This window comes from Mus pahari, chromosome 20 (genome assembly GCF_900095145.1).
Source record: "Mus pahari chromosome 20, PAHARI_EIJ_v1.1, whole genome shotgun sequence".
Lineage (NCBI taxonomy): Eukaryota > Metazoa > Chordata > Mammalia > Rodentia > Muridae > Mus > Mus pahari.
Window position 1 is genome coordinate 7,885,763 of NC_034609.1, and position 13,317 is coordinate 7,899,079.

General features: G+C 43.9%; 1 protein-coding gene across 2 annotated transcripts in view; it reads left to right on the forward strand.

Annotated features, from left to right (window-relative positions):
* The window catches only part of Clgn (calmegin), a 29,454-nt gene extending 16,621 nt beyond the window's left edge, over positions 1 to 12,833 (forward strand). The window contains exons 8-14 of one of the 2 annotated variants that reach the window (XM_029532752.1): positions 6,559 to 6,672; positions 6,776 to 6,926; positions 8,343 to 8,558; positions 9,160 to 9,285; positions 9,604 to 9,763; positions 11,340 to 11,440; positions 12,325 to 12,604. In XM_029532752.1, coding sequence (XP_029388612.1) covers positions 6,559 to 6,672; positions 6,776 to 6,926; positions 8,343 to 8,558; positions 9,160 to 9,285; positions 9,604 to 9,763; positions 11,340 to 11,440; positions 12,325 to 12,405 — 949 coding nt within the window. In that variant the 3' untranslated portion in view covers positions 12,406 to 12,604. Of the gene's footprint in view, positions 1 to 6,558; positions 6,673 to 6,775; positions 6,927 to 8,342; positions 8,559 to 9,159; positions 9,286 to 9,603; positions 9,764 to 11,339; positions 11,441 to 12,324 lie in introns of both variants that reach the window. The other variant, XM_029532753.1, reaches the window with a different exon arrangement.
* The last annotated feature ends 484 nt before the right edge of the window (positions 12,834 to 13,317 follow it).

Here is a 13,317-nt window from a genome sequence, read left to right on the forward strand (position 1 = left end):
TGGTTTAGGTATCAGAGTAATTGTGGCTTCGTAGAACAAATTGGGCAGTGTTTCTTCTGTTTCTATTTTGTTGGATAGTTTGAGGAGTATTGGTATTAAGTCTTCTTTGAAGGTCTGATAGAACTCTACACTAAACCCATCTGGTTCTCAGCTCTTTTTTGGTTGGGAGACTATTAATAACTGCTTCTATTTCTTAATGGGATACGGGGCTGTTTCAATCGTTAATCTGATCCTGATTTAACTTTGGTGCCTGGTGTCTGTCTAGGAAGTTGTCCATTTTATCTAGGTTTTCCAGTTTTGTTGAGTATAGGCTTTCATGGTAGGATCTGATGATGTTATGGATTTCCTGTTTCTGTTGTAATGCTTCCCTTTTCATTTCTGATTTTGTTGATCAGGATGCTGTCTCTGTGCCCTCTAGTGAGTCTGGCTAAGGGTTTATCTATTTTGTTGATTTTTCTCAAAGAACCAGCTCCTGGTTTGGTATTTGTATAGTTCTTTTTGTTTCCACTTGGTTGATTTCAGCCCTAAGTTTGATTATTTCCTGCCTTCTAATCCTCTTGGGTGAATTTGCTTCTGTTTGTTCTAGAGCTTTCAGGTGTGCTATCAAGCTACTTGTGTATGATTTCTCCCATTTCTTTTTGAAGGCATTCAGAGATATGAGTTTTCCTTTTAGGACTGCTTTCATTGTGTCCCATAAGTTTGGGTATGTTGTAGCTTCATTTTCATTGAACTCTAAAAAGTCTTTAATTTCTTTCTTTATTTCTTCCTTGATCGAGTTATCATTGAGTAGAGTGTTGTTCAGCTTCTACATGTATGTGGACTTTCTATTATTTATGTTGTTACTGAAGATCAGCCTTAGTCCCTGGGATCTGATAGGATGCATGGGATTATTTCAGACTTCTTGTATCTGTTGAGACCTGTTTTGTGACCTATTATATGGTCAATTTTGGATAAGGTACCATGAGGTGATGAGAAGAAGGTATATCCTTTTGTTTTAGGATAAAATGTTCTATAGATATCTGTTAGATCCATTTGGTTCATAACTCTGTTTAGTTTCTGTTTCCAGGATCTGTCCATTGCTGAGAGTGGGGTATTGAAGTCTCCCACTATTATTGTGTGCAGTGCTATGTGTGCTTTGAGCTTTAGTAAAGTTTCTTTAATGAATGTGGATGCCCTTGCATTTGGAGCATAGATGTTAAGAACTGAGAGTTCATCTTGGTAAATTTTACCTTTGATGAGTATGAAGTGCCCCTCCTTGTCTTTTTTGATAACTTTAGGTTAAAAGTCAATTTTTTTCCATATTAGAATGGCTACTCCAGCTTGTTTCTTGGAACCATTTGCTTGGAGAATTGTTTCCCAGCCTTTTACTCTGAGGCAGTGTCTGTCTTTGTCACTGAGGTGGGTTTACTGTATGCAGCAAAATGTTGGGTCCTGTTTACATAACCAGTCTGTTAGTCTATGTCTTTTTATTGGGGAATTGAGTCCATTGATATTAAGAGATATTAAGGAAAAGTCGTTGTTGCTTCCTGTTATTTTTGTTGCTGGAGTTGGAATTCAGTTCTTGTGGCTGTCTTCTTTAGGTTTGTTGAAAGATTACTTTCTTGCTTTTTCTAAAGCGTAGTTTCCTTCCTTGTGTTGGAGTTTTCCCTTTATTATCCTTTGAAGGGCTAGATTTGTGGAAAGATATTGTGTAAATTTGGTTTTGACATGGAATACCTTGCTTTCTCCATCTATGGTAATTGAGAGTTTTGCTGGATATAGTAGCCTGGGCTGGCATTTGTGTTCTCTTGGGGTCTGTATGACATCTATCCAGGATCTTCTGGCTTTCATTGTCTCTGGTGAGAAATCTGGTGTAATTCTGGTAGGTCTGCCTTTATATGGTACTTGACCTTTTTCCCTTACTGCTTTTAATACTTTTTCTTTGTTTTGTGCATTTTGATTATTATGTGCAGGGAGGAATTTCTTTTCTGGTCCAGTCTATTTGGAGTTCTGTAGGCTTCTTATACGTTCATGGGCATCTCTTTCTTTATGTTGGAGGAAGTTTTCTTCTATAATTTGGTTGAAGATATTTCCTAGCCCTTTAAGTTGGAAATCTTCCTTCTCTTCTATCCCTATTCTCCTTAGGTTTGGTCTTCTCACTGTGTCCTGGGTTTCCTGGATGTCTAGGGTTAGGATCTTTTTGCATTTGGCATTTTCTTTGGTTGTTGTTTCCATGTTCTCTATGGTATCTTCTGCACCTGAGATTCTCTCTTCTATCTCTTGTATTCTGTTGGTGATGCTTGCATCTANGGCTCCTGACTTCTTTCCTAGGTTTTCTGTCTCCAGAGTTGTCTCCCTTTGTGATTTCTTTATTGTTTCTATTTCCATTTTTAGATCCTGGATAGTTTTGTTCAATTCTTTCACAAGTTTGGATGTGTTTTCCTGCAATTCTTTAAGGGATTTTTGTGTTTCCTCTTTAAGGGCTTCCACCTGTTTACCTGTGTTCTTCTGTAATTCTTGAAGGGAGTTATTTCCTTCTTGTAGTTCTCCATCATCATCATGAGAAGTGACTTTAGATCCATATCTTGCTTTTCTGGTGTGATAGTGTATTCAGGACTTGCTAGGGTGGGAAGTTGGGTTCTGATGATGCCAAGTATCCTTGGTTTCTGTTGCTTCTGTTCTTATGCTTGCCTCCCTCCATCTGATTATCTCAAGTGCTCCTTGCCCTAGATATATCTGATTGGAGCTTGTCCTCCCTGTAATCCCAGTTGAGTCAGAACTCCTCAGAGTCCAGTTTTCTTTGGGATCCTGTGATTCTGGAATCCTGTGATGCTGAGATTCTGGGTGTGTCAGAGTTCTTGGCAGTCAAGCTTCCTCTGAGACCCTGGGATCCTGATGTGACCAAGCTCCTGGGATCCTGGGATCCTGGGATCCTAAGATTCTGGATGTGTTAGTGCACCTGGAAGAGGTACCTCCTCTGGGACTGTCCACCAAGTTCACACCCAAGGTGGCCAGGTACTGGCACCGACCAGAAGGAACCCCATGATTTGGCTTTAGGTTGCCACATTGTCAATGTCTTCTATAAAACCTCCATGGGATTCACTGGTGCCAACATGCAGAAGCACTCCGTGCCTTCACTAGCCGTTGGTGGTGTTTCCATCCTAGGGAAAGGTTTCCTTATCCGAGTGCATTGGGTTAATGAGCACCCACATCCTGAGGTTGGATGTGAAGGACGCCAGAGAATCGCATTTTGTCCTTTACTTATGTTTTTTGATTTCTGCATAGAGAACATGTACTTTTATTCCTAAGAGCCACAGTTTTTCCCCTGTCTATTGCATAACCCTTAATTAAGGTGCTAAATAGATTGTATATCTTTTTGTATTTAACCACCGTGTTAGGTTGTGCTGTATAACAAATATCCCCAAACTGACCCAGCCGGGACAACTCATGCTGACGATTACCTCAGTGGGTTGCGTGGGGATGAGAGGAGACCTGGCTGAGAGGCAGCTGACTCTGGTTTTGCCGCTTAAGTGGCTAATCCCGGGTTTCAGTCCTTCCCCACCTGGCCCCAGCTGTAGGTATGTCATGGCATCTTAGATCACACATCAGAATAGTGACCTAAGAAGGAGAGACGGCACCCCTGAGATGGCCGCCACATCTTATAACTGAGTCTAGGATTAGCACTCTGTCACCTGTTTGTCCCCTCGCTGGACCGACACTTCACAAAGGTGTGAATACAAATCCCAAGAGTTAACAAAAAAAGCTTCCTGTGAGACCATAACATGGTTTTTACATGCTTGTTGAAATGCCTGTCTTGTCTACTTTCTCAGTTACAATGAGGGGCTGGTACTGACACACACCCACCTGCTCAGCACTGTTATCTTTTTTGTATCTTTTGTTGGCTACTACTTACAATTTAAGTATAAATCGTATGCTGTTAAATGGCCTTAGTGATGCACAGCTCTGTGGGTTCTGATGGGCATGTCTGTGGCATTCTTGTCTTCCCAGGACCCAGCAGCATTCTGCACCCCTGATGGGGTTCCCATCCCTGTAGCTTGGCAGAAATGGACTCTTACAGGGTCTGGCTTCTCGGTCTGGGTCCCATGCCTGCCTGGTGTTGGTGCCTCTGTCTGCAGCAATCATGCAGCACTGGGCATAGGTCATGACTGCTCCATCCATTCACAAGTTAATGGAAATCCCCACGATTTTCCAGTTTTTTTTTAAAGATTTATTTATTTATTCTATGTATGTGAGTACACTGTTGCTGTCTATAGACACACGTGAAGAGAACATCAGATCCCATTACAGATGGTTGTAAGCCACCATGCGGTTGCTGGGAATTGAACTCAGGACCTTTGGAAGAGCAGTCAGTGCTCTTAAATATGGAGCCATCTCTCTAGTCCCCTGATTTCCCAGTATTGAGGAATTACAAGTAAATGTGTAATAGAAATCTGCAGACAGAACTTTGGAGGGTAAACGCCAAGGCATGGAATTGCTGGACTGTTCTGAGAACGCATGTGTGAAGCAATGAGAAATTGCCAGCCTGTCTCAGGCCATGCTCCTGTGCATTCCCTCCAGCCCCATGGGATGGTTTCAGCTGCTTTACATTTAGATCTCTGTGTTTGCACTTTTTTGTTTTAGTTTGGTTTGGTTTGGGCAAGTGTAAAAGCTTTGCAGTGTCACACCACTGTCTTACCTCACGGTTTGCTCTTCTCAGCATCTGGTACTTCTCAATACTGTGTTTATCAATTCTTTGCTGAAGTAGCATTTTTAGTTTGTCAAATACTTTTATTACTGTGTGTGTGTGTGCCTTCCCCACAATGCCCTTGTGACAGTCAGAGGACAACCTGAGTTAGTCAGTTCTCTCCTTCCATTAAGCAGGTCCTGGGGATTAAATTCAGGTTGGCAGCAGGCATCTTTACCCATTGAGCCATCTTGCTGGCCCTAAAGTGGGTTTCTTGCAGGCAACACACATTCAATTCTTTCTTCCTTGCTTCCCATGAGTTCTCCCTGCTGTGACATGTCTGAAAATGTGTTTCTATCAGTGTAGTTTTTTAAGGATAGTTTTCACTGACTACTGAGCAGGGCTGAGCAGTGGCCTTTGACGAGGCACCCCTTTCCTGGAAGCTCACAGTTTGTAACGGTGGGTGGATGGTCTCTGCTCAGCATGCCATTTATTTACAATTCTAAGGCATTCTCCCACTTTGCCAGTTTTCAGATGTTTGCTTTTGCTGTGTTCTGATGTGAATTTCTTTTTCCTCATGGTGTCTCCCTGTTCTTTGAGCTTCTTAGAACATAGGCATGCAGCTTGTGTGGTGTGTAGATTTGGTTGCTACTCCACTGGGCATCCCGGCAGCTCCATGCGTGTGTGTTCCACTGTTTGCCATTGTCTGATTTTGTTTTCTTTGTCTGTATGTGAAAAGTCATTTCCTCCAGTCATGTGTTTGCAAACATTGATGCAACCACCTGTACAGAACACGGGTCTGGTTCTTAGGAAAACCAAACGTGTCAAGTACTGCAGATCCACAGAGAGATGCCGCCTGTGGTGGGGATGCCTTTCCCTTCAGGAGCAAGCCACTTCCCAGCGTCACTTGATGGGTCCTGAGTACAGTGGTGCGCCCTCTGTGAGCCCACATTGCTTCAGGCTTGTAGACCCAGAAAGAGGAAGAAGCTGTAGGTAACAGCTTCATGCTTGGTGAATGCCTGAGATTTGTGTTAGGAGGGTCCAAAAGAAAGGCTTTGTCAAAAGCCAGCGTCTGGTTGCTGTGTATGTTCAAAGACTGACCGTGATGTCGGTTGGCTGAGTCTATGCACTAACAGAATTGGGTATAGTCTCTGTTGCAGCCTTGAGTGAGCTAATGGGGTCACAGTGCCCATGTCTCCGCAGCAGTGATGTCACAGTGATGTCATGGTCATTCTCCTAACACACGCCATGTTCATGTTCCTCAGAGTTTTCTTCCTAAGTCAGTGTTGCTTCTTAAATTAAAATGCTAGAGGTATCAGAGCGTATGAAGAATCTTTTTAAATATGACACGAATTAGAAAAATCATAAAGTGCTAATAAATTTAGCTGCTTGAAAACATACAGATTGTGTATGGCAAAAGGAACAATAGAGTCATGGCCAGGCACTAAGCTAGGAATCTGAAAATAGATTAATGTGTGAATCAAAACCCTCATGATCAGCACCCCTCCTCTAAGCTCGCCTCGCCGGGAACCAGGCCTCCATCACACAACGCAAACCGTGTCACAAAGCAGCCAGGGCATAGCTTTTGACTGAGTTTGAGTGGCAAAGGCAAAATTGAGCTTGTTGAGTATGCAGTGTTATCCTTTATGTAAAAAAAGCGTGTGCGATGTGTGCATGGAACAGGAGACCACATACAACAAGGGAATTGTGTGTGTGTGTGTGTGTGTGTGTGTGTGTGTGTGTGTGTGTGTGTGTGTTGGCCTGTAAGGTGCCCTTAGTAGGCTCACAGACCAAATGTTAGGACATACTGCCATGGTACCTTCTGGACATTTTGACATGTGTATTTAAGAACTTCTTAGAAGAGTAAATACATTATTGTAACGATATATTTACAGGGATGAGAATGAACCTGCCCAAATAGAAGACTCAAATGCTGTTAAACCTGATGGCTGGCTTGATGATGAACCAAAATTTATTCCTAATCCTAAAGCTGAGAAACCCGAGGATTGGTGAGCGTTCCTTAGTTTCACGAGGTGCCAAGTGTATCTTGGTTAGTTTCTACTTCTCATTGCTCCCTAAAAGGCTGGGAGCTAATGTCTCTGATCATTGCAGGAGTGATGATATGGATGGAGAATGGGAGGCCCCACATATTCCTAATCCAGCCTGTCAGATCGGATGTGGAGAATGGAAACCTCCCATGATCGATAACCCAAAATACAAAGGAATCTGGAGACCACCAATGATCAATAATCCTAACTACCAGGTGACAGCACTGACCCGTTCTATAGTGAGGTCGGACTCTTTTCTCTAATCCACACCAGCGTCTGCGGCTCTTAGAAGTTTCATTTGTAATTTTATGAAGTAAAGAAAGCTGACTAATTTAGGAAAGAGGAGGGAGCTGGGGTGGGGACTACACGGATCTCCCTAGGAGGGGAAGATAGAATAGATGTTATGGGTGGACTGGGAGTGGGTGGGGACAGGAGTGAGGGGGATCAGATTGGGGAGTGATGAGGTAAAGACAGAGAGGGAAGGGAGAGATGGCTGGGATTGGGTGGCATAGGAACCTAGTGCCGTGGAAACCTCCTGCAATCTATGAAGGTGATCCTAGCGAGAACTCCTGGTAATGGGGAATAGAGTCTCAACTAGTCATCTCTGTAGCCAGACAAGGCTTCCAGTGGTGAGAGCAGGGCACCTTCAATTGAGTTGTTGGCTAAGGGGTACCATGGAAATCCCTAATCAAGCCAGGCTGTTGCATAGGGTTGCTGTTTGAAAGCTGATGGGGGTGGGGGCAAGAGAATTGTACCCAGACACTTCCTGTGAACATGGAGAGTTTGCGCTGGTGCCTACCTGGAGTCTCCACCCTATGTTCTAGTCTCCGTGGTGCAGGGAGGTACACTGTAAGCTACAGAAACAGAAACCTTTGACCCACAGTCTGTCCTGCCTGCCAAATATGCTAGGGCATTTGTGGCACAGAACTTGGTGGGAGTGACCTGAGTGTGATCTGACTTAAGGCCCTCTCCATGAGAAGGAACTCATACCCAACACTGCTTAGGCGACCTGGGACCAGAGACTAAGTAAACAGCACAGACCCCTAGGGTGAAACCAAACAGCAACCGTCTTTTAAAATAACGTATCAATAAAAAATGAGTGTAGCATCTTCTGTTGGACATGGTCGCACACACCTTTAATCCCAGTACTCGAGAGGTAGAGTAAGGAGGAGCTCTGTAAGTTTAAGGCCAGTCTGGGGTATAGAGCAGACACAGAGCAGAATATAGAGATAGAAGGATGGTTTACACACACGAATATGATTATATATTCTAATTCTTCACTGTAGTCTTTCTTCATAGCATTCATTTATCACAAGGAATGTGCGTGTGTATGTGTATGTGTCTGTGTGTGAGTGTGTGTGTGTGTGTGTGTGTGTGTGCGCTTCCATGTGTGTAAACAGACTGGCCGATCCCCTGTCTCCATCTCCTCAGGGCTGGGATTACAGCCATTGCCTGACAGCACCAACTTTTTAAACAGTGCTAGAGACTAAACTCAGCTCCTTGTACCTTCACGCAGGGGCACACATTACCACCTGAGCCATCTCTTATAAAAGACTTCCCCTCCTTCTCCTTCTTCTTTGTGTAATGACATCACTTTCTCTAAGAGTTTCTTCATTTGTTATTTCTTCCAGGGAATCTGGAGCCCTCAGAAGATTCCCAACCCAGATTACTTTGAGGATGACCACCCATTCCTCCTGACTTCTTTCAGTGCACTGGGCTTAGAGCTTTGGTCCATGACTCCTGACATCTACTTTGATAATTTTATCATCTGTTCAGAAAAGGCGGTGGCAGATCAGTGGGCTACAGATGGCTGGGAACTGAAGATAATGGTGGCAAATGCTAATGAGGTGCGACAGTGACCACAGACAAGTAATGTAACTGTGGGCGGGCCTCACTCCTGGCTGTGGGTGATACCAATGCAGTAACTACTAAATGCCAAGGAAAGGGACTTGAATACATTTTATAGACAGAATATCGAGTTTTCTGCATAGACTGCATGGTGAATTTAAATTAAAATAGCCCTAATGAGATTCAAAGTCTAGTTGTGTTTATAACATTAAAAAAGCTGTCTTTGTGCTTTCGGGTCAGCATGCCAAGACTGAGCTGTAACAGGAATCTGTATGCATGCCAACTATTTTTACTTAGAGAAATGCCAAGTTACCTAATGTCAGCATTACTGTGTTCGTTTCAACTGCTGTGCTGTATGTTCTGGGCAGGCTGGCCCGGGAGCCTGCTGACTCCACACCCCACCTCGCCCCGGAGTCACTGGGATCACAGATGCAGGACACTGAGTGATTTTATCAGGAAGTTCTTTAACAGAACTTATTATCAAAGGTGTCTTTTTTACTGTGTGTGTGTGTGTGAGTGTGTGTGTTCGTTCATTGGGTAAGAGTGTAAGATGTACATAATCTGTGGAAGTCTGTAACTCTGTGCTGATGTCTCCCGCAGCCTGGTGTACTCCAACAGTTGGCTACGGCTGCAGAGGAGCGCCCCTGGCTCTGGCTCGTGTGCCTGGTGATGGCCGGCGTGCCCATTGCATTAGTTACTTCATTTTGTTGGCCAAGGAAAGTGAAGGTAAAGGAAGCACCTTATTTTCAACTACGTTTTTTCAGATTTGCTTGTGTTCCAGAGCTGTATGGATCAAGCCGTATAATGAGTTCAACGCAAATGTAATGATTTCAGTTTCCTGTAAGATTTACTGAGTTTATTATGCACCTCAGCAGTTAGTGCAACAAACAAACGAACAAACAAACAAACAGGTAGATAAACGCTTTAATGGAGAGGACATGCATTGTCCATTTCAATAATTAGTGTCTGTGCACTAAAAAAGAAAGATAAAGTAAAACTAATGTTTAGCTTTTAATGAAACCAGCTTTTGTTAAACTACCACAGAAAAAATATGAAGACATGGAGCCTAAAAAAACTGACTTATGCAAACTGCAAAGCAAGGCCGCTCTGGAACAAGAGGCAGAGGAAGAGAAGGCCCCAGAGAAGCCAGAAGACATGCAAGAAAATAAGCCAAGTGAAATGGAAGTCGACACCGTGGGAAAGGGTAAGACTGTGACTTGTGGCCTGCCCTGGCCTGCCAGCACTGACAGAATTGTCTGCCCGGCTCCTTGTCTGATGTGCACAGGAACATCAAGAGTATGTGATTGGGCCGGGCGTGGTGGCGCACGCCTTTAATCCCAGCACTCGGGAAGCAGAGGCAGGCGGATTTCTGAGTTCGAGGCCAGCCTGGTCTACAGAGTGAGTTCCAGGACAGCCAGGACTACCTAGAGAAACCCTGTCTCAAAAAACAAAACAAAACAACAACAACAAAAAAGAGTATGTGACTTTGAGGGCGTGATTAGCAATCCCCTGCGGGGGACAACCCTCTGAGCAGTCACCATGTCTACCCTGCTTGTCCTTAAGGCACAGGCTCTTGTGCTTCTGAGAGCACGGATGAGCTGCAGTGTGTGCACAGTTGTGTGACCAGGCATACCCTCACCCCTCACCCGATGGGGCACCTACAGCAGTCAAACAGTTCCACCCAAGTCTATCTTGATGAACCAGTGAGTTCCTTACAGGTGCATGGGGGACTCAAAGGCAGCATGCATGTGTGCACACGTATATGTCATGGAACACCTGCCGAAGTCAGAGGACAAAGCGCAGTTCTTTGAGAAGAGCTGTGTGTGTGTGTGTGTGTGTGTGTGTGTGTGTGTGTGTGTGTGTGTGTAAGTAAATTTAGGTTGTAAGTTCTCAGAGTCTTTGTAACTTATTAGTGCATTATATTGATGTTTCTGTCTACTTTAGAGAGCATTCACAAATAACTAATTTGGGAATACTTAAATATTAAAGGGGCCTTGTTTTAGAAGGCAGTTTTGCACTTCTGCACTGTCCAGCACTGAGCACGTGCAAACGTGAGGCAAGCAGAAGTAGCAAGCGCATGCTGGCTTCTGCTTCCTCAAACCTAATTCTTGGCAAAGTAAGTTTTTAATTTTTATAATTCTCAGGACATGTTCTCTTTTATGTGATGGGATCTCCTCCTTCCTCCTCCCCTTCCTCTTCCTCCTCTTCCCCTCCTCCTTCCTCCTCCTCCCCTTCCTCTTCCTCCTCTTCCCCTCCCCTCCCTCCTCCTCACACTTGCCCCTCTCTGTCCTTCTCTCCCCCCTCTTTTCCTTTTCTTTCTCCTCCCCCTCCCTCCCCACCTCCTCCCTGTCTTTCCATAAAGACAGTGACAAAGCTGGAGATTCAGCTAAACAGAGTCTATAGGAGAATCAGTCACTGAAAAAGATAGAGGTATTGCCCATGGGCTCCAAGAGAAGTGGACAGCCAGCTGAAGAGCACAAAGGCCACTAAGTGAAGGGGTGTCGCTAAGACACGACCACCAGACAGCTGGATCATTTGGGTTTTCTGTATTCTCTCATCATAATTTTGGGAGCTCGCCCTTTGCTTCAAAAAGATGATTTATTTATAAATGTAAAATAATGAGTATTTACAGATAGTTCATTTTATTCTTTTCAGTTTTGAAGGATTGAAATAGCATTTTAATTTTAGAATTTAAATAAATCCCCATTCATTCCTAATACTTTTCAATAGCAAAATCCTAACTCATGGGGTCTCTGCCTTTAATGAAATCTGTATTCCAGAAGTAATTGGTGAACCAGAAGAGAAGAGTGAGGAAGATGGAGAAACTATAGAAGGTCAAGAGGAAGTGAGCAGGCTGAGTAAATCTGGATCCGAGGATGAGGTAAGCCCTCCTCACAGGAGCAAGCTTTCTCCGGACCCCCATCTCCAATGCGCCAGTAAGTGAAGGCAGAAAAATGCGGACATGTTGTTACCTGGACACCTGATGGAGGAGCGGGTCACCTGTGCCCCACACAATGTAAAGGTAGACTGCACTGGTAAAAATGATCATAGCTCTACTGTAGAGATGGACAGACATGGCTGAGTATGTAAAATGCAGTCGTCCTGTATAAAGCACAGAGCTGCAGGCAGACTTGCCCCCATCCACCCTCTAGCCATTTTGTTCTCTTGTATTTGTCCATAAGCTAAGCTATTTTTGAGTAGCATCATTGTGTGAAATTGGCCTGAATGTTGCATTGTGAATGACATTAGCTCCATAATGTCTTTATGCATGTCCTCTGCTCTTAAAGTTTGCCTTGAGGTACAAACACATCCTGAAAGAATAGAGGGGAAAACTGTCCGCCCATTCCTTTTTACCGCTCTTCTCATTTCTTTGGAAACTTTCATTCCAGAAGTTCTGAAATGGTCTCTGTAAAGCCAGCTCGGGATTCATTACTCACAGAAACCCTGTGACGAAGTCTCTATCAGTGGAAATCGCACAACTACTTCCTATGAGACTGAGACCATGTTCTGAGTCATAATGCTGTGGGGCGAATACTCGTGTTCTTTGTCACATGCTTACTTGATAAGCAGGGTTATTTGGGAAGAGACATCAGGCTAGTGTAAACAATTAAAACCCCAAGGCATCTTTGTGAAGTACAGGAGCCTGTGTCACACAGCACTGGACAGTTAGCACACACGTTTTCAAGAATACAGAATAAGCCTGCTGTTGTCGACTAGTTACAGATTATGTGAAAAGAAACATTCCCATCATTCATTGTCTTCCAGATGAAGGACGCTGATGAGAACACGGGATCTGGAGATGCCCCAGTGAAGTCATTACGGAAGAGGAAGGTACGGAAGGACTGAGCGTCAAGTATGGAAAATTCCTGAGAGAGAGATCTGGTATCTAGAGTCAGGGTGTCCAAAAGGACAGTGACTCTGCGCATCTGCACAAACTCTTAAGTATCTAGCAATATTACTCATTCAGAAACTTCTTTCTTTTGGGGGTGGGGGAAAGTAACTTTGAAGTTAACTGGTCTTTGAATTTAGAATAAAAGTGGCACATTACATGAGAGCGAAGGGGTTCGTCTCCTTAGAAGTTAGTTTAACAGTTGGAAGGAAGGTCGTTTTTGGTTTTATGGAGAAAAAATAATGTGCTTTTTGTTCACCTGGTATTGGAACACCTGCTACTGGGCTCTCCTCTGCAGTGCCTACACAGGAAGAGGTTAGTTTTAGAGCCGTGGGTTGCTCTGTTGTACAGGCTGAAGGTGACAGAGTCCGTGGATGATCATTCAATGCTGTCAGCACTATAAAGAGTGTGTGAGCAAGCCGCACTTCCCTGGCTTGTGTTATATTCTTCTGAAGTCAGTTCACTCACTTAGCTTAGAGATTCTCTGAAGAGGTGCTGTGTTGGCAGACATGTCACTCACTCCATCACCAGGTAATGCACAAGCATAGTTTACAAGATAATAGGCTTGTCAAAACCAAATAATGTACACTTGCTCTTGTAGCCACTTCATGCCCAAGTGGCTTACCTCATTCACCAAATTGTGTGTGTACTCACTGCTCTTGAAAATGGAATTTAAATATTTTTCCCATCTAAATTATACCCTGCGTATGGATCATTACTGGAGAGGCCTTCTTTTGTTGTTGTGGGATTCCAATGGTTATGTCCGATTCTGCAACTGTGTCTTTTAACCATGGTTTCCTGCTGACAAGGTCACCCTCTGAGCTGCATCTGAAGTGGGAGCCCAAACAAACTACCTTATCAGCAGTATT